The sequence below is a fragment of the Anopheles gambiae genome, chromosome 3 (genome assembly GCF_943734735.2).
Source record: "Anopheles gambiae chromosome 3, idAnoGambNW_F1_1, whole genome shotgun sequence".
NCBI classification, from domain to species: Eukaryota; Metazoa; Arthropoda; class Insecta; order Diptera; family Culicidae; genus Anopheles; species Anopheles gambiae.
In genome coordinates, this window is record NC_064602.1 from 78,109,386 (window position 1) to 78,130,922 (window position 21,537).

General features: G+C 46.5%; 1 protein-coding gene across 2 annotated transcripts in view; it reads left to right on the forward strand.

Moving 5' to 3' along the window:
• Nucleotides 1-21,537, forward strand: part of LOC5667850 (catenin delta-2) — a 44,350-nt gene that overhangs the window by 15,534 nt on the left and 7,279 nt on the right. For both annotated transcript variants that reach the window (XM_061654719.1, XM_061654718.1), the window contains exon 2: nt 18,935-21,157. In XM_061654719.1, the coding sequence (XP_061510703.1) occupies nt 19,060-21,157 (2,098 nt within the window). In that variant the 5' untranslated portion in view covers nt 18,935-19,059. The remainder of the gene's footprint in view (nt 1-18,934; nt 21,158-21,537) is intronic.

The following is a 21,537-nucleotide window of genomic DNA, read 5'->3' on the forward strand; positions in this document are numbered from 1 at the left end:
ATCAATATGTGCGACCCATGCTTGGGGGGGCGGGATGGTGCTCGGTAGTACTTTACCTCCCGTGCTTGAGCATGGCAAAATCGATTTTTTTCTTCTCTCTGTGTGTCACTACCCACAGCCAGCAGCAGCGCGTCTCTTGAACATGAAATTCGCACACATAAACCGTACGCCGGCAAAGTTAAACCATAGGTTTTTGGTTTTTTTGTACGTTGGAAATGGCAAGGCACATCCATAGGGCACCACTAGAGAGCCGTCCGCTTCCGGTCGACTAGGTGGTGGTACGGGCAAAGGGAGGACCTTATGTGTGTTCTACACTGTACAGTAACAATCGTTTTTTCTTCATTCGGAAGGGTTTAACCCGGTAACTAAAAATGAAGGGTAATATTAGTACTGATTTTGACGGGTGTTTTATGTGGCGGGAGGGAGTTTGTTACAATCGGCGGTTTTATGGTTTCTCGTTGGGTTAGTGTTTATTGAAAGTTAGTCCTACTCTGGTTCGTTTTGGGGGGGAAAAGCTGTTTATTTTGCATCAGGTTCTTATTGGGGTGATTTTTTCCTCCTAACTTTTGTTTGCTTTACGTCTCATTTACGTAATACAACAATGGCAGATAAATCACTTTTCAAATTGGAAACCATATTGTCATCCATTTGTGTGTAAGCTTTGAAATATGAATCCCGTATCCCACTTTCCCGCTCTCTGTGTTTGCCGGCACTGATAAGCAAATTGCAAAACTGGGAATGAAAATTGATCTTGCCTTCTTCGCTACTTTTCGGCCTTCCCATGATGGGTGTTCCGTACAGGGTTTCTATCCGGCTCATCTGTTGATGTAAACTGAGTTTTGTTGCGGGTTTAAAATCCAGTTTTTAAAGAACATACGGTAAAACTTTTCTGGTATATGTTATTTGACGCAGAAAAGGGCGTTAATGAGTTAAATTTTGAACAGCACAATGATACTATTCCCAAAAGGGCATTGTTTACATTTCATTTTGCGTTCAGTTTGACACTTACTTGATACTGGATTGTACATTCTGAATGGCAAAATAGTTACAATTGCTTGGTTATTGAATTATTTGAATCACATCAACTGTTTACCAATGTTTTGATATTGAATTTTGAACTATTAAAGCAATGAGTCATTCTTGCTGTTGTTAAATCCGGCCAATTTGACCTATGACACGACCATAGTGTCAAATTATTCGAACGAATTATGACCTTAATACAGCGTTTTCCAAGTCACTTTCGAATGTAAACATTGTTATTCACCGCGTGCAAGATGTTAATTCACATCAATCTGACATTTCATTTCCATTAAAATAATTTAAAATTTCTCCAACATGATTTTCAACACGACTCAGGCTGGATCGAGTCTGACAGTTCTTTGTTATGTGTTGAAAATCATGTCTTGAAACTGAAATTTCATTTTGAAGCAAATAAATCATTTGACAGCTGTTGAAAAACATCTTGGATGCGGTGAATAACAATGGTTACATTCGAAACTGGCTTGAAAACCACTGTAATGTCAACTTGTGCGATCGTATGAATTGTCACAATCAAGAACCATTCTGCTCTGGATCGTTGCTTAAGCAAGATCTTAACGTTTCACCTTAAGTCTTCAGCCTTCAGCTCTTCCGTCTTCAGTTCTTTCGCCTTCAGTTCTGCAGTCATCGGTCTTCTGCCTTCTGTCAGTTAATTGTTGTAAAATCAGTAGTCATTACACTGTCAAATTTAAAATAAACTCAAACAACGTGTTGTGTTGCGCACTGTACAATCACATCTGCTGAGACGTGTTGAAAATCATATGTGTTGCCAGAAACAGAAATTGAAATGTCATCTGTAGGCCTTAAACGTCAAATGATGGATGTGTAAATACCTTCGCTTTCGTACAACTGTCAAAAGATGTGAACTGTCAACGAAATAAAGGGAATAATTCACGCTTGACTGTTAGAAGTAAAACACGCGAATCTCTGTGCCTTCGGTCCTTAAGTTTATCTCGTCTTCTACATATTAATGATATACTACTACAACACAATATTTCAATTCTGAATTTCCCAACTCAAATCGCATCAGAAACCCTGTCAAATCCACTTCCTCCTTTTAACCAGAATTATTCATCCGGCGGGACTCATTGAGAGGGCGACAAAAAAACATGATGTTGCTACTTTTCGTTCCATTTTCCGTGTTTCCTCCGCCGTCCCTGCCATATCTAATACGCTGCTCGTTCGCTGTTACATAAACACACTCAGCCCTGATTGGGCCCGGGGTTTGAATTATTTTTCCATATCGATTTCCAACAGTCGTCCGTGTGCCGTATGTGTGTAACTGTTCCGGTTCAAGCGTTTGGATTGCAAATAAAGAGTGCTGCTCTGTTCTGCTTGTTTCTGCCTATGACTTACACAATTTTATGATTTGAGTGTCTGTTCCTTCTGATTGAACATTAAAGTTTGGATAAGCTGGAAGTAGCAGGAAATAGCAAAGTGATTGTTTTAGTGTTACAAATACTAGATAGATAGAATTGATGAGAGTGGTCTTAGTCCTTCAAAAATTATGCAATTTAGTGAGTTAGTCCACAAATTCATGAATGAATCGTTGTTATTGTTCTAGTTAAAAGCAAATCATACACTTCCAACCGTCTCAATAACCTCATAGAGGAACGTGTTTATTGTACAGTTTAAACACGGTAGTTAACGAAAGAAGTGTGTTTGGGTCGGTTTTTTACTCTTGCCCCAGTGGTTATGATGCTCCAGTTCAAAAAAAGCATTACAATCAATTTCACCCCAAAGGCACGTTCGACGATAAACCCATATCAATTGTGCTTAACAACAATGCCCCGCTCGAGCGCGAACGCGCGGCGGCTCACTGGCCACTCTCTATCTAGACGGAGCTCCCCGGGAAAGAAGTCATATAAACAACGGCAATGAACCTATCTTACCAGGCAGCAGCAGCAGCAACAGTGAAAACTGAAAGCGACAACCAACACACAACAGTCATAAAGCTGCTGAAATGGCTCCGTGTGTGTGTGTGTGCATTTAATAATGCACTTTTCTCCGAGCAATAATACAGAAGGCAAAGGCAATGAATGAATGTTGCTGCTTCCAACTCCTAGCGGCTCCAGCACCACCCCCTCCGGTCGACCCCGGGTAGTTTGGTGGGTGCGTGGTCATCCATAATCGTCGCTTGGGTGGCGGACAGAGAATATGAGAGGCATGCAACAACAAAAAAAAGACGGTGCTTCACATGAAAACGGGGCAGAATGAAAGATTTATGATTCTTTTTTTTTCACGCAACGGAAAGATGCTGTTGCATGCTGCGCCCCCCCTTGTCTATGGCCATCTTCGGGTACGGTCCGCGGAACACGGGCTACCGCGGAAGGCATTAGCATACGAATACGAAAAGAAGCGATGAATGATGACTTCCAGCGCGTCGTTCATTTGTCACCGAATTGTGCGTGTGCGTGTGTCCGTGGCAATTCACTTATTTGGTATTTCATTGCTGTTTCGGTAAATGAAACAAACACACAATCGAGATAAATCAATTTCTCCGAACAAATTCCTACTGAAGCGTTAAGCGCTTTACCTTTCTTTTCCAGTGTGAAATTACTGGAAATTACACAATTTTACGGAACACCAACCGTTAATTGTACGCCTCATTGATGCGAACGTTTATGATTGGAGGCGCTAATGGTTTCGAAGGTCATTCAATTACTGCCCCCCCCCCCCCCCCCCCCCCTTCCCCACCCCATCATCCTCCAATCTCAACAAATGAAAGGAAAACGGGTGGAAATCTGCTTCAGTATTGCTTCTTTATTAAAAAAAAGCAAAAGAGAAAGGATGAAAAAACCAACTCAAACCAATCAAAATAGTACTTTTTGATAGGAATTAAATGCTAACGAGCTCCGTTTAAACGGTCAAACAAAATTGAAAACGAACGGGTCTGAAAAGAAACCTTCACTTTTTGGTGTGATTCACTGTTCGATCGAATAATTTGGAGGCAGCTTATTGTGCCGGATACTAATCACTTGAGCTGATTGCTGCAAAAAAAACGATCAGCATAATAACCGTCCTATCGTGGATTAAGAGCCGAATCATGATGATGATGATGAGATGGTACCAACCAACAAAAAGCACACACAGAGGAGGGGGATGCATTACAAATGCGCAGCTCAATGGTTTTGGAGTACAATTTGCATTTTCCATCGGCAGTAAGTACTAAGTCCACGTTTTGTTTGGAGCAAAAGGCATAATCTCGAGGCACACGATGGTGTACAGTTCGCCCCGAAGCATTAGCTAACAAAAGAAGATCTCATTGCATAGCTTCTTCTGTTGGGTTCAGGGGATGGGATGTTGGAAGATAAAGAAAAGTACCATGTACAACAACGCAAATTCTACAACTAGGTTTTGTAGGTGGTCCAATATGTCAGTTAGTTTGGGATTGGGATTTTATTTTTACATTCAGTTCACCACATTCCTGCACGACGAGCAAGGATGAAACTGGGGTGGACTAGGGAAAGGGAGTATAAAGTAATGCTGAGTTTTACTGGAAAAAATTGAATGCGCTTCGTTGGCATATGGGGGGGAGATACATGGCCGGGCGTAGGAGTATGGTACACTCCAGTACAGCACAGTCCAACCTCAAAACCTCAACATTTACTGAAAAGGATACGGGATTTCTGCGGCCCAGAGTCCTTGCGGTTGTCCGAGTAGGTGTGTGTGTCTGTGTGTCTGTGTGTTTACTCCACTCCGGATCCGTTGGCTCTGGATTCCATTTGCTTTTGCAATGTTGTGATGCAAGGGTACAATAGACGAGGCACAAAAAAAGAACAGGCTAGAATGGAGACGGAAAGCAAAAACGCTGTCTCCGTTGGTAACCCTTTCCTCAGAGTTTTTTGGGGAGACTTGAAGGATGTTTTTTTGTTGTTGTCGGGAATTCATTCTGAAAGCTCTCCAGCAAAAAGAGAAAAAACCCTGGAAGCCCATGTTGGACGCTGGATGAAAATATGTGGTCAAATCTCGCGCCCATGTGTGTCGTTGGTGCGAAATCTGTCGTGCCCAAGTACAGGCAGATGATGTCTCAAATGGAGCAGAAGTCACGCGAAAACTGCAGCGCTCTAGTAGGCGAAAAACAGTGCGTCACTAAGAACTCCCCGTCCCGGCGGTTTAGTCGCGAGAAAGGAAAGGGTTTTGTTTTCTATGCCCGACAAAATATTACAAACTAACACCTCAAAACCAGCAACGAGTCGACACGGTCAATGGACGATAGGCGCTAGTGTTTTTTGGGACGCCGAAGGTAGCACTTTTAATCCAAAGCTCTTTCTGTGCCCGTTGACGGTGTGTGATAGCAGTGTGCCAGGGTGGGTTTTAATGATCTTTATCAGCACACTGTGGTGGATGGTGTGTGTGTGTCTGTGTGTATGGTGAGGATTATGGAACAGTCTGGAAAATCGGGACCTAACGCGTACAGGCTGGCAACGACTAGCTGGGCGTAGCTTCATCATCACGTTTGTCGACATATTCCGTTTGTCGGCTATAGAATTCATGCCTCTCTCGCAATGCTTTTTACAGGCGAGCGAATTATGTAAATTTTTCCCACCAAATTCCTGCGAAATTGCGCGTTCCCATCCAGGCAAAAGTAGCAAAGTGATGAATCCCGGCTTCAACAGGTACTAATAGCGAGAGTAGCACACCTACGTCTGTGTTACTAGGAAATCAGTCAAACTAGTTGGGGCAAACTCGCTGCAGAATATGCTTTCAATGTAATTTTGCTACGCGGGTTGTCTACTTTGCGGGCGCGCACTGGTGAAACACTCGCGCTAATTGAAGTATGCAATCCGCACGACACCTCCTCGCTAGCTTTGTGCTTTATCATTTGCGCATGGAGAGAGGTGGGTTCGGTGGTGTATGTGTGCTTTAGGAAAGGTAGTTTACTTGTGTGTGTGTGTGCTATTTCCCTTCACTTGTTCTATGTGTTTTTTTGCTCTTGATGCTATTAATTTCCTTTCGCTCGCAGCTCAACCGGGCCGGCAAAATTTACGTGCCGAAAAGCCCTTTTATGATACGGTCGAGTACCACTATACAGAGAAGAGAAGGGAGAGAGGGAAAAGATAAAAAGGGGGGGGGGGGGGGGAAGGACGTCGCAATGCTTTTCCGCGTCGAACCGCAATCGAAGCGATCTAAATTGATGCTGCATACTACGGTGTGCGGCTAACGTCGTTTCGTATGTTTGCGCCCTCTGGTAGCGTATTAGTTTTCCGCTCGATAATTTTCAATTCTCCAAACACATCAGCATACTGCTGCTGTGTTCGGTTTCAGATAAGAAACAGGCAGCTTTTAGCGCCTGCAGCGGGGAAGGTGTGGCACCCTCAATGTATCGCTTTGGCGCACACTTGTCGATGGGGCAATATAGGGTTAAAAAGAAAGGGTGACAATTAGGAAAAGGGATACGGTTTGTTCGCAAGGGAGCGTGTGATGTGATGCTCCGATTAGAAACAGTCATTTAGCAAGCGGAGGAGGGAGGTTGTAACCTCTGTCTTTGCTATTTAGTATTTATCCAACTTTGAAGAGCATACTAAAGTGGTGAAATACTTTGTGCTTTAATTTTGGTTTCTGTTTCGGATGGAAGCAAACGACAACAGGGAATTCCAATCAGTGAAACAGAAGAATGTATCCCAAAAACGTTTCGACAATTAAAAATAGCACAAAGATTTCTATTCTTTGCCTTCCAGAGAAACAACTTTGTCCTGTTCTTGCTTTATTTGCATCATTCTCGCGCATCCTGCGCAATGTCGAAATAGTCAAATGAAAAGGAAACAAAAAGCAACTCCGCTGATGTTGTTTTTGCGTTGTTTTCGTGGCAAAACTGAAGAAAAGAAAAACAACGCTTCCAAACAATGAATATTTCATGGGTTCAGTCAATTATATGCTACTTCAAGGTTCATCCCGCACACACCCGTAGAAAAGGAGCTAATGGTTGTGTTTGGTCTGTCACGGATAGTAGTGAACCAGTGTTTGCTTTCCAAAAAGGACATCTTCTCCGACGCAGCAGATATGTGGTGGAAGCAGGCGAGCAGCAGATATTTATACTACAAGACAACAAATCCTTCGCTATTTTGCTGTCCCCCCCTCGTACTGTGGATCATCTTGTCGGGTGTGAGGTGGAGAATACGTGGAGAAGCAAAAGAAGAACCAGTCGACTGGCTGGCAGTACCACCATTGTGTTTGGTGGGGGCTACACAGTCTATTGTGTCCGTGATGGGTTGATGGTTTCACGTCCATCAGCGGAAGTCATTTATCAAGCCCGCGGCTAACAACGGCGGTACCGAGCTATTGAGGTATGAGGAGAACTATTGGTTTGTTATTCGCTCATGTCCGCTCGAGAGGGGTAGTATACCATACCAGATCAGATCGACTGCGGGCTTCTTGTGTAGCGAAAGTTTGCAGACACAGCAGTATGTCAGAAAACATCGTGGAGATGTTTGTATCGGTAGTGCCACTACTAGACTGCAATAGTTCTGCCTTTTGTGCTCTGGAATAGAATAGCCTGAGTGTGTGAGGAGTGGTCTGAAGTTAATCAACTTCTGGAAGAATATCTGATACTGTTCTATTAGATCTCGGATTTGGATCACAACTCCTCCACACTTCCACTCCAAAGCAAAGGGACATCATCCTTGTCCAAAACTGTTAAGAAATGACCGTTACACCAACTGTCTTCGATACACACGAACCACGTCCAGTGGCGCTCCAAAACTGTAAAGAATAACTTATGGTGGGCATTCCTCATAAGTTCATGATAAATGGGTAGCATAACTGAGACAGAGAAAGCGAGAAACTACAAGGACACGTGAAACGGCAAAATCTGCCGGGGTAGATCTAATGTCCCCACAACCAGCTGGGAAGTAGGCAGACGGGCGTCACAAATAAGGAACAAAACGGAACTCCCCGGGTTCTTGTGGGGAGTTCTTGTGTGACTGCATTACTCTTGATTGTACACCAGAATGTCTCGGAGATGCTTTCCATCCTGAATATAGTTGTGCTCTGTGACATGGCTACAGCACGGCACGCGGGGGTATTGCAAGATGCCATAATTTATGGCAGATGTCACTCGCAGCACGAGCTCGCTTGCTCGCTTTCGACTGTTATTGTTTTATTGTGGCACTGTTTCGAAACAACATCCACCGCTCGTTCATATACCGTCTACAATGTTGGGTCCTCCCAGCGGGGGGCTTATGTTTCAAAGATTCTGACCAATGACCCATCGCCAACTACTATTCCAGTATTCTTCGGTGCGGGAAATGGAAGTCGGAAGAAAAACTATTCCATTTAATAGTTCCTCTATCTGTAGCTGGCAGTCTTCTCCACCTTTCAGTGGCATGCTTACGTGCGAGGACATGGGGGATTTTAAATTGTCTTTTATTCGCTTCCACCACACCACACACGCGACTCCTCATGCCCTATTTGGCAATGATGGCGTGCACACGAACGTTGCAACAAGTTGCGCTGCGCTTCTTTGCTGGTTGCCTCTCTCAACACATAGACACCGGACGCCGGTAACACACCGGTTTGGAAGAATAGATTCGCTGTTTGCTGCGCATATCTATATGCAAATGTCGCCGACGCTATATGGCGTGTCTCCCCGTACCTTGGCAGGTGTGGCAGTAACTTCCGTTCCGGCACACGTTCACATTAGGATCAATATTCCGTGCAAATCAGCTTCACCGTCTTCTTGGACACACTTCTTCCATGTAGGGGAGGCTCTTCTTAGGTCCCATCATCTCCCCCCGGGAAGGCGGTGAGCAGGCAATGGCCATATCTGGCCACCCACCCACCCAGCCAAGCGCGCACCTTGACACGGCGGAAATGAAATTCAGATAAACTTTGCCAACACAATTTCAATGCGCTTTACGACCGTGGGGTGAGACCGATGAGGTTGGGTGGGAATCAAATTTTTCAATAAGGTCAGGTTAGGACCGCTGTCAGGCGGCACTCGTCGACTGTCGGATGTATTGTGCCGGTGTGCGTCGGATCTCGCCCATACAATGTCGTCGGAACTGTTTTGTTGGGAGATTTATTCTAATTTTGTTGCATTATCGGAGTGAAATAACTTCAGGACAATGAATGTAATTGAATTGTTCTATAGGGTTCATCCATAAATTACGTGGCCGAGGAGGGCGTTCGATTTTCAGACATATTGCTGTTGGAATCAGTGTTGCGAACGGTGACGTTCATCGACATAAAATTGTAAACATTCATTCGATTTGAAGCTTCCCATTCCCATCTCTCTCTGTCATTTGACATTCCCGTCAAAAAATGTCATTTGACATGAAGACATTTTCAAGATACATTCATTTGACATTCGCCAACCTGTATGAATCGTGAACTGTGTCGTATTGCAAACGGCCGTATTCATGTCAAACTACAACAAAGCGTGCGTTGCAAAGGCTTTCGTTTCACTAGTTTTTGCTATTTCACTAGAATCCCCATATTCAGCGACGATATACTTCATAATCCTCCGATCGTATCAATTTGTGTTGTTCAAAAAATGTCAAATGACATTCATACTACATTGTTTACATTTCATGTCATTGGATCAGCCCTGACGGTAGCGACACGAATGAATTTCGTTTAATGACAGTCGTGTCGTGGAAGCATTGAATATCATCAGCCAAAAATTATTTTGACCGGCTGTTTACGGTGACTGTCATGAAAAATGTCAACAGTTAACAACACTGGTTGGAATAGTTTATAGAGGCTTTGGCTCCAACGGAGGAGCTCTTTCACTTCTGTACATTTCAGACATATTTAAAATATTGAATCGTTTACCTTGTTTCGAAAAAGCCAAATTTAATGTAAATATGTTGTATAAAAAATAATTTAATTTACAATCCAGAGAAAAGCCACCGTAATCTAACAGCCGGGATTGTCGCAATAGAATGGGAGATGTAAAACAGTCAGCGTTGCATGTTGTTACGCTATGAAAGTAACGTAACGTGAAAGTGGAAAGTAACGTAACGTAATGTATGGATAGCCCCCAATTTTTGTTTTGGTTAAGAATTTTAAGTAAATAGAGACGTTCGGACGTCACTATTTATGTTTCAATTTATGATCTTAGTGTGAGCTTTCAGTGGCAGCGTCCTCTCTCCTTTTCTCTTCATCCCCTCCACCCTGCTCGCCTTGAGGGAAGTGTAAAATTCCGCGGACTATAACAAGTAACATCAAGTAACCTTCCCAAACAAAGAAGGAACGCAATAAGATCGAATTTTAATTTTGTTTTCCCCCTATTCCACCAAATGAGGTAAAAGTCAAAGAGCAACTCCTTGCACTGTTGAATCCCTCGGAGCAGCAACCAGTCACGTACCGGTAGCTGCTAGCTGGGTGGTTTTTGCATTCAGGGCTTTTCTTTCACATTTAACTCCGTTCCTCTGGGCACTCTGCTTGGCTGGCTGGTGCTGGGTGCGTTATGTTCGTACAACAAAGTTGCTTTTGCCGTTTCTGCTACTGGCTGCGTGTTGAAGTTGGCGCGTTCGTCATCGTTTGAGCACACAGCAAAGAAACCGAACGGTGGAGTAAATATTGCTTCCAGCAGCGCCACTTGCCCTCTCTCTTTCTCTCCCTGTGCCTTTCCTGCAAGCAGGAAAAACTTTTCCACGTGAACAGCTCCTAGCACGCACCGAACTTTATTTTCAATTTCGAACCGCGCAGTATTGCGCGCGTCCACACCATCAGCATCACACCACCAGCAATCGCAACGCGCCGGTCGTCTTATATGTGCGTGAGGGAAAAATCGCTCTTGACCGATGAAATAACCGGTGGAACGGGCTGAACCTCTCCACCACACAGAGTTTTCTTTCGGTTTATTGTTTGCTGTTTGCCACATACACACACAGACATGCAGCGGAAAAAAGGGAGTCCCAATCTGCCGCGAAAAGCCCGATCGCCGCTGGGAGCAATTGGGGCTCAGCCCGAGGCTGTGGGGGTCGTAACGGTTGACGGTTTCATATTTAAAAAAAACCCGCGAATATTTCCCTAGCGACCACAGCAACACCGAGGTGGTGGAGAGTGAGAAGGTGTCAACGGTTTGGCGTATATACGCAAACACAAGCGCAGTGGCACGCGCGCGCGGGAAAGGTCAATTTACGACACCGCAGTGTCAACAACAGGAGGGTAGGGTCGCGCTTCACAGCTTCGGGGGGAGACGGGAGAGCGGCACATAACTGTAGCATAAAGTTCCAGCCGTGTGACGCGGCCGGTGACGGGTTCTTGCAATGTTGCGATGAAGTAACTGAACCCTTTCCACTCTTTTCGGTAGTCAGGGTGGTGCCACGCCTCTTCGGAAACGACCAGACCGGGCGGGATGCAATATTGGTATGCTTGAACCCCTGTCCCCGCGTGGCCGGTCTACATCGGCGTCTTTCGTGTCGCGCCCTTCAGAAAAAAGGGGGTCCAGTTTCTTTTATTTGGTTGCGTCTCGTTACGGTTCGCAAATAAAGCAGATAGTTAAATGGTTTGGGCTGCTGCTGCTGCTGCGCGTGCACACCATTATTTGTCTGTGTAGAATTGCTCCATTTGGCGTGGTAAATTTGCTGCCATGAAGAAGACTCTTCCTGGAGAAGAGCTCACCCCAAATGAGGTGTGCGTGTCATTTTATGGTCTTATTTTTGAATAATATATAAGTTAGGCCCTAGAAAGATGATGTTTAGGTTATACGTGACGATTATTGTGGGGGATAGATCGATGGTCCCGTTTTTTTGGGATTGTAATGTCAACTTGATACTTTTTTGATACCATTGGATCCATTGTATCTACACTGTTGAACGACGATTGCTTTGTAATAATCATGGACGAAATCTTGCAATTTATTGTGCTACAATTGTGGATAAGTATGTTTTGATGGCATCCAGTGTGTCTCAAAAAACCCATATTCAAAATATAGTTACAGTTGATTTCTTTGTGATTTCATGTGCCATAATTATGATTTCAACTGATAAGTGTATTTAGAATGATGGCATTCTTTATACCATCCATTGGGTCTATGTATCTTTGAACTTAACGCGTTGATTTCTTTATGACATCACCTGAAACGCTCTGTAATTTCATCTGCTCCAATTGTGACTTCAACTGATTAGTGTGTTTGGAACTAGTGATGGGTAAAGTTGGCAAAAATCCGGAGTCGACTCCGATCCGACTCCGATAAATTCGGAATCGACTCCGGAAGGTAGGTCCGCGCTGCAATATGCGGAGTCGTTCGGAATCGTCCGGAGTCGTTCGGAATCGTCCGGAGTCGTACGGAGTCACCCGGAGTCGCCCGGAGTCGGAGTCATTCGGAGTCATCCGGAGTCGTTCGGAGTCGTCCGGAGTCGTCCGGAGTCGTCCGGAGTCGTCCGGAGTCGTTCGGAGTCGTCGGAGTCGTTCGGAGTCGTCCGGAGTCGTTCGGAGTCGGAGTCGTTCGGAGTCGTTCGGAGTCGTTCGGAGTCGTTCGGAGTCGTTCGGAGTCGTTAGGAGTCGTTCGGAGTCGTCGACTCCGGACGACTCCGACGCCGGGCGGATCTAGTGGTTCCATTTTGCCGGAGTTGGAATCGAACTAACAATAGTCGGAGTCGGATCGGAGCCGTGGGTGCGCTTCATACAGCACATCACTATTTGGAACGTTGTGCTTTGTGCTTTGTGACGTTGTGTGAAATGCCTTTTATTTCATGCGCCACAATTGCGATTTCAACTGGTAAAGTTTGTTTTCAATGCTTGTATGATGCCAGGTGATGCATCTTTCTGTGCTGTATTTTACACGGTTTGTTAAAAATGTATCACTTTGTGATACTATGTCAAATTTCTTCCAAATTCATTTGCCATTAGTTGTGATTTCAAGTGATAAAGTTTGTTTTTAATGAATTTATGAATGTATCTGATGCGTCTATATCTTTACATGCTTCGTGTATATTTAATGTTAATTACTTTGGAATAAAACGCGAAAATTGCTTGCAATTTCATGTACCATAATTGTAAGTTCAAATAAGAAGTTTGTTTCCATATGACATTTGTGATATGAAATTTGAAATTTCAATGAAAAATACTATACTAGTGTGCCAGCTTCAATAGCTCGAAACTGAGTTCACGTGACACAGCGGACTCTGTTAAAAGCATCCAAAATGGGTTTGACCGCATCACTTGTTTGCTAGAATGTATCGACCTCGACCGAGTTGCTTTTTACTTTTTGGCTTCTGCATGTTCTGTGCCATTCATTTTCATCCAGCCATGATCATGCTAGACTTTTCCCTCCCCCCTGTTCATGGTGTAGTGATTTTTATGGCGATCGTATTTGAAATTTGTTTCCGGGCGTCTCACTGCTATCGAAACGTAGACCACTCAGTCAGCTGAAATCAGTGGTGACCAATGTACAACAGTGTAGCAGTATCGAATTGGATAGAGTTTAAAAGGCTTGACACAAACTCGACACATCGCGGCGAAGCATGCGGGTGTCCTCCATTTGCCGATGAAAGCGAATCTTCAGCATTGTTGTATTAGATTTAGAAGGCCAACACGCATAAATCCTGCCCACCCGTTGTGTTTGAAGAGTGGAACGTATTTTTTTAAATGTACATATTAATATGTGTATATTATTCATTAGCCGGAAGTGCAGCAGTAAGCACGTTTTACTCTCGAGCCGCGCACACCACACCAGTCATAAATCATCGCTATATGTGCCGGCCATGCGTTCAATGCACATCGAATCGCTACTACTACCACAAAAGGCCTCCGTTGCTGCAAATACGTCAAAACAGTTGAAGAGATAAAAATGAGGAACAAAACAAAAAATAAAAATAAAAAATATAATCACACCCGACGACACCGACTGACAGAATCCGGCCACCAAAAACGAAGCAAAAAAGGGGGAAGCGCTTTTGTCTCCGCAAAGCTCTATAGCGAGAGAGACGCGTGTGTGTGTCAAACAAAACCCACCCACACTCCCTTCTTCTCTCTGTGTGCATTTATTGTGTTCCGTTCGAGCGATTTCGCTGGCTGAATAATTGATTTGTGCGACCGAAATGTGCGCGGAAATTCGATAAAGCGCATCAAATGTCCAGCCAACCGGAGCGGCGGGCACATCATCATCGCGGGAGTAGAGGGGGATGCATTTGCAGCAGCGCTTTTGGGTGTGATAAATTATTACTTTTCTCTTCGTCTCTCACAACGGGCTCTAGAACAGAGGGGGACCCAGGGACTCACAGACTGATGAAATTTAGGAAATACAGAAAGTTCAGGGGCCATCACCACCAGGCCACGATGGCGGGTTGAGGATGATTGGTGTGTGCTTAAAAACTTCCGAACCTTCATTTCAAATGAAAGTGAATTAAAGTTATAATTGGGGACGTTGGGGATTACCCAACTGTTTTTTTTTTTTTGCTGTTTTAGTGTAGTGTCTTCTGTCGTTGCCGGACAGTTCCGGAGAGCATTAGGACGTTCAATTGAATTCCAGTCGCCTGAGCCTCTCAAACTTCTTAATGGCTACAGACCACTTTCCGACAAGTCAATGCACCCAATCGGGTGGGTGGGAGCCATTGCCCTGCACTTTGTCCATCGATCAATACGTGGCAATACGTGTGTTTTCTTCGGTTCGTTTGAAGACCCTTTTGGCTTCAGCGCCGCTGCGCGGTGGTGGTGCTGGTGTGTCACCGTTGCTGCCTGGCTGGAGAAACACACAGTAATTAAAATATGTGGCAGTGCTGTTGGTTGTGGATGTTGGTACAAGAGAAATGAAGGTTTGGACTTGCACACCAAGAAGTGGTCGCTTTCGGTTTGCTGTTGCGAGAAATGCATTACAAAATCAATGTTACGATGGTCCTCCGATGCGTCTCGCCGGTTGGGGACAACGACGACCCGGGGAGTAATGGTAAAGGCACAGCGGGGAGGTTTGTGGTTCCTAGTAGCATAGAATGGTGCTGCCTTCGCTAATGGCGCCTTACGGAAACATGAGATGAAAGAGTAATAAACCACAACATTTCATAACCAAGCAACTATTTAATTATAGCTTGAATTAGTTTCTAATTGGACTCGGTGCTCGTGAATGCGACGGGCACGGGTGCATCAGTGTCCCCATGTGCCATGTGTGTGATTGTGTTGGTGGGTGTCCGATTGAAGGATTTAGAACTAGAGGAAGAAGCGAACAAAAGCCGGTCGTGTACCATCATCCTCTCTGTTCCGGCTAAATCGTAGTGTGGTACTACCCCTTGACGCACGTGAGCCGTGTTGTAGCGCGGATTGAAACTTTTCACTCTCTCTCTCTCTGTTCCCCCTCAGACACACCCCCCTCCCGTAGTTGGTCGGTTGGTGCGGTTCAAATCATTCCAATAGAAGCAAAGGGACTATCCCGGGTGTACGGCAGGGGTACTAGGAGCAAAGGAAGGGCCCCAGAAAGTTCGTAATGAATATCCGTTCTAATTGCTTTTCTTGCCGCTTGTGGAAAATGTGTGAAGAATTTCCCAAGAAATGCGCTCAAGTGCACCTACGGCCCAAGAAGAGGGGGGAAACCAAAGGAGAGTGGAATTCTGTTCCATTCCATTGCACGTCTACCACCCACAAAAACCGCTCTGTTATCGAAGCCGCCCGTTCTTCCCAGTCCCAGTTCCCGCTTTTGAAGTGGTTTGTTTCAGTCTGGGAAGACGGGCGGCATTGGTAAAGCCAAACCACCGACGGCTGGGTAGGTTCACCGAACCCCTTTCTGGAGAGGTGGTGTCCTCGTTGCAATGCTAAAAGGGAAATGCTGTATGTGTATGGAAATGCAAAGGTTTCTAACACGAATGCAAGTCGGAAGTTTATTATTAACACTATATTTGACAACGCCCATACAGCGAATTCTATGGGAACTCTAATAGGAGTCACCGAGAACTCGGACATTGTGCAATTCCTAAAGTTCCACCCACTGTCAGGAACTTCGTAATAACATCTGATACAAATTGAGCGAGAAAAAAACCAGGCAAACGTGTGTGTTCGTCTATCATTTCATAGACACCCTAATTAGGTTCCTCACGCGCGCGCGCCTTTGGATCACACACACACACACACTTCAGGCATGTTGTGAAACCACTTTAGGGACATGGCGGAATTCGCTTTGCTGCCGTCAATGAACGAGTGAAAATATCCTCTCTTAATTTGAAAGGATACGAACGAATTCAAAACACAAACTTCTCAACTCTCCTTCCTCCACGCAGCCTTCTCCCTCGTTCGATGTTGTTGTTTTTTCTACTCCCGAAGACGTGAGTGGGTTGGTTCTTAAATTAGTCTCAATCAGCAAAGAAAAGACTGCGTGCCACGTGTGGTGTTGTGCTTCATCCGCGTTGGCATTTTGCGTCATGCTTAAAGGACGGCATGCTGCTTCGTGTTACCATGGTGTTGCTACGACCCGGAGTTTTCAAAATGCTGGAGTAGGGGGGTCTGTCTCTGTAGACAAGCATACGTGCGAGTCAAATACGAATGGGGATGTGTGCTAAAGTTCCAAAAAACATCTCAAACAAACAGAGATATTCGTCGATTTGGATGCATCACCAGCGCAAAGTCAAAAGGAAACTTCTTACCAGCGATCACCGAAATGCTTGGAAAACTTCAAGAGAAGAGGAACATTGGAACAATATCATAGCAAAAGGGAGAGGACATACATCCCCGACAGGATGGCGCGCGGCACTCACACACACACGGCTATTTGGGGAAAGATAAGAACGCGTCCCTACTTTCAATTCTTCCCTCGGGTTTCGGTATGTTATAGGACGTTTTCTTAGGGAAGCTATGCCGCAGCAGCGGCTCTACATGCACTTTTGCTTTATCATCTTGCCCTGTTGTGATGCAATGAACAGCGCGAAAGAGGGAGAAAACAGGGCCCAAAAAAGAAGCCACCTCAGCTGGTATGAGTCAGCATGAACTTTGTGACAGAAGGATTGCCTACTATGTGATATGGGAAAATGTATCAAACGGTCGGCCCTTCACAGCCCATGTGGATAAAGTAACGAGACACCCCCGGAACAACGGGACACAATCGCACTTGACACTGTGACAGGAGGGGGGGTTTTGTCGCCTGCTTTCTTCAACTCCCTCATCGTACCTACACGGTCGTCTGGGCCAGGTTTCCTATCCAAATCCGGTACCGAAGCTGTCGGAAGGGCGATGAATTTACACGACTGGCTAAAGTGTGGCTGCACTCCCGACGGCTGACTGGTGCTCATCCAGGGTCTCCCGTACCACCTGCGAGCCCGGCAAGGACGACTCAGTGTCGTGTACTGTACATTCTACCGTGTCTGCGTGTGTAGTACGTGATGCTCTGAGCGATGCTAGCTGATGGGGTACCATGCAGGTTTTCTGTGCATCCAGTGACGATGGATAGCATGTAATTAGCGCTAAATGAAAGCAGGGATAATGAGTGCAAGCATGCACTGCTGCACGCGGGAGAGGCTCCCGAGGAGCAGAGGAGGGTCCTCATGGGCAAATATTTGTGTGGCGTTGCTTTTTTTTTAGCATGTCTGTAGCACCGTCCCAGTGACGTGTTTTCCGACCCAAGCCAAACGAGGAAATGACGGGGGCTGATCCGCATCCCGATGGGATGCGAAACATGCAATACGTGCTGAATTTGAAGGGTAAAAAGGCGGTAGCGACACCAAATTGACGCGATGGGTATGAGTGTTCGACTCTCCTTCTCGTTCTTTGGCCAAAATGAAATATGAAGCTTATGAGTCCTGGTTCCGTTAAGGGTTGACGCTGTTGACGGAATATGTATGTCTGTTCGGCCTTCAATACATGAGGGGGACATGAGTTTTATGGATGTAATTAAAAATTGTTCGCTGGAGCAAGAGTGCTCTCTTCGCCGTGCAATTGATGTACTGTTTGGGTTCGCAGTTTAATGGGGCACAATTTTGCACGTCTGCAGATGAGTAACTCTGATTCATATTGATGTATTTGAATTAACTTCCAAAGCAAATACATGAAAATGGTGTTCAAATTTTGATATTCATGACCCTATAGAGATTCACGTCACCTGAGAGAATCATACATCTTTAAAGAATCTTGTGAATCTGGTGTGAATCTTTGAAGAGTCGTATGAATTCTTGCAGATGAATCACTTTAAGGATAGAGATGTGTAACTCCAGATCAATGTATCAGCTTAATCTTGAAAGCTCTGAATTTTGAATTCATGAGTGGTGATCGACTTTTCTAAATCATGCCTAAATCTTTAGATATTCATGTTTCTTTAGTGACAGATATTTATGAAGGAGACACATGAATGTTTGAAGATTCGTAAGAATTCTTGAAGATAATTTAATGAAATTCAAACTAGAAATGAGTGATTCTGATACAGATTCTTCAATCCTGTTCGGCTGTTTTGGACCATACGTTTAGGCGCAGGCAATGAATCTACAATGTGAATCAATCAAACTGGATCTTTAGAGATACATGCGTTTTAGAGACTCTTGACGCTTTAGAGACTTATGACTCTTTTGAGACTCATAGAGAGATTCATGAATCTTCGTATGAATTCTTGAAGATTCATGAATCTTTGATGAATCACAAACCTATGGAGATTCGATTCGGGACTCAAATCACGGCAAAATAGAAGAATCGAATCGGAACTCTAATAACGCATCGCTAAACACTCAAATGAACGAATCAACGAAAGATTAATGAAGCACAACACCAGTTCCGACATCATTGTGGGATTTTCTTGTCTCGGCGTTATTTCCTTTCGTATCTGCGAAGTTTGCGCCCTGCGAAATGGCAAAACAGTCAGTTTTATCGTGTTAAAGTATGGAAGGAAAGATAAGATAAAGACCCAACGGATCTATTTCAAACAATGGGGCAGTTTCGTAGAACCGCGTTCGATAAAATAAACATTGTGAAACAAAAACTCGAAGGTGTAACATCAAAATTAAATTCCGTTTCTGTTTTTTTTCCTTCTTTCAATCTGTAGATCCGTGGTGAACCAGTAGTGAACGCGTGCAAGTGGTGGTAGGCCCCCCCAAACATAAAACTGGCCTGCTGGGGTTGTTGACCGTAACAGGCAAAACAGCGAAAGAGAGCAAAGGAACCACATCAATGCATAGTGAGGATGATATAATTGCTCGAGCACACAACCACCATCAGCAGCAGCAAACGACACAGCAGATCACGACCATCACGAAGGTCGTGCGGGAGGTGAAGCAGTTGGGACCGGATGCTGGACAACCGTTCGACTATGTAGCAATGCCTCTAGACATGGGAACCGACGGTCAACCGATCGACTACGTGTCGATGCCGATGGGTATGTACACGACCCGGACGCAGTACTTGAACTTCAACCACATGGACCAGCCGGAGCAGATGGTGGGTGGGGCCGGCGGTGGTCCACCCGTCCAGCAGTCGGCGCACCTGCCGCCGGGCGCCAAGGTGATGGGCGGCGGCGGACCGGGTATGCCCGGTGCGATGGGAGGCGGCGGCGGTGGGCAAGGACACTATCAGGACTACGAGCATTACGCGCAGTACACGGACGCCGGGTACGATCTCGGCCAGGCGGCACACCATCCCGGCCACGCGCAGTCCTATCTCGGCGAGTATCAGATGAACGACCGCTCCAACACGCCGCACACGTCGAGCGAGAACAGCGAATCGTCCATCCCGATGCCGATGGGGGTGGCGCAGATGGGCGGCGGCAACCCGTCGGCCGCCGCGCTGATGGCGGGCCCGGGCGGCTACCTGCAGGGGCAGTACGACGAGATGGGCGAGTACGTGATTGCGCCCGGGCAGGGTGGCCCGGTCGATCGGCTCTACCCGGACAACCCGTCCGCCATGGTGTACGGGTACGTGTCGACCCCGCCGTACGGCACGATCAGCTCGCACATGGACCCGAACGGGGGCGTGGAGCCGACGTACGCCACCAAGCAGCAGCTGGCGTACGAAGCGGCCACCGCCCAGCAGCGAGCCGGAGGGGGCGTTGGCGGCGGCGGCGTAGTAGGAAACGTAGCGCCGGACGGGTCGTGCTACTACGACGGCGAGGACGATCTGCACCAGCAGCTGTCGAACCTGCAGATACATAATCACGTGTTTTTACAGCACATCATCACGTCGCCGGGCGGCAACAATCGGCCGGGCGTGAGCGGGGCCGGCGGGCCCTCGAATGGGGCCGGCGGCGGGGGCGGCGGCATGCCGGACGGTAGCGGTGGCGGGATGGATCTGGACGAGCAGCGGCAGATGAAGTGGCGCGACCCGAACCTGACCGAGGTGATCGGCTTCCTGAGCCACCCGAACAACGCGATCAAGGCGAACGCGGCCGCCTACCTGCAGCACTTGTGCTACATGGACGACCCGAACAAGCAGCGGACGCGCACGCTCGGCGGCATCCCGCCGCTGGTGAAGCTGCTCGGGCACGAGAACACGGACGTGTTTCGGAATGCGTGCGGTGCCCTGCGCAACCTGTCGTACGGGCGGCAGAACGACGAGAACAAACGTGCAATTAACGCGGCGGGCGGCATCCAGGCGCTGATCCACCTGCTGCGCCGGACGGCCGAGTCCGACATCAAGGAGCTGGTGACGGGCATCATCTGGAACATGTCGTCCTGCGAGGACCTGAAGCGGTTCATCATCGACGACGCGGTGCTGGTGATCGTGTCGTACATCATCATCCCGCACTCGGGCTGGGACCCGACCAACCCGGGCGAAACCTGCTGGAGCACGGTGTTCCGCAATGCGTCCGGCATCCTGCGCAACGTCAGCTCGGCGGGCGAGTACGCGCGGAAGAAGCTGCGCGAGTGCGAGGGGCTGGTCGATTCGCTGCTGTACGTGATCCGGATAGCGATCGAGAAGTCGAACATCGGCAACAAGATCGTGGAGAACTGCGTGTGCATACTGCGCAACCTGTCGTACCGCTGCCAGGAGGTGGAGGACCCGAACTACGACAAGAACCCGATCCCGCACCACGGCTCTGATGGGGGCATGAGCGGTGGCAGCGGTTCGCACGGCGGTGGCTCGATCGTGGTGAGTGCGGCCGCTGCGTCGTCCAAGGGCGAAAATCTGGGCTGCTTCGGGGCGAGCAAAAAGAAGAAGGAACAGCAGGCAGCGGCAGCGGCCGCGCAGCAGCAGGCGGCCGCCGACAAGGACCACTCCAGCGCGAACGGCGACCCGTCGAGGATGGCGTACAAAAACACTGCTCACTATAAAGGTATGGTCTGCTTTGAAAGCGTAATTACGATCAGTGCTGCAAAATGTCACTGTCAATGTCATACAAAAAATCTAACTGAAACAAAATCCATGTCAGTGTCACGAACTCAATTGTGATAATCAGAGGTGATACTCAAAATGATTGGTGTGATCAATGCATGCTTCGTGACATTTTTTTCGATCAACGCTTTTTCAATCACAATGTTATGACTTTTTTTTACTGTGATCAGTTCTTTAAAATGTCACCGACAAAATTAAGACATATTCCGGCTGAAACAAAATAATGTCAGCGACACGAGCTCTCTGTGATGATCAGCGGTGAGACTCAAACAGTTGTTGCGACCATCACATGCTGGATGACATTGTGTGCAACAAACTCTT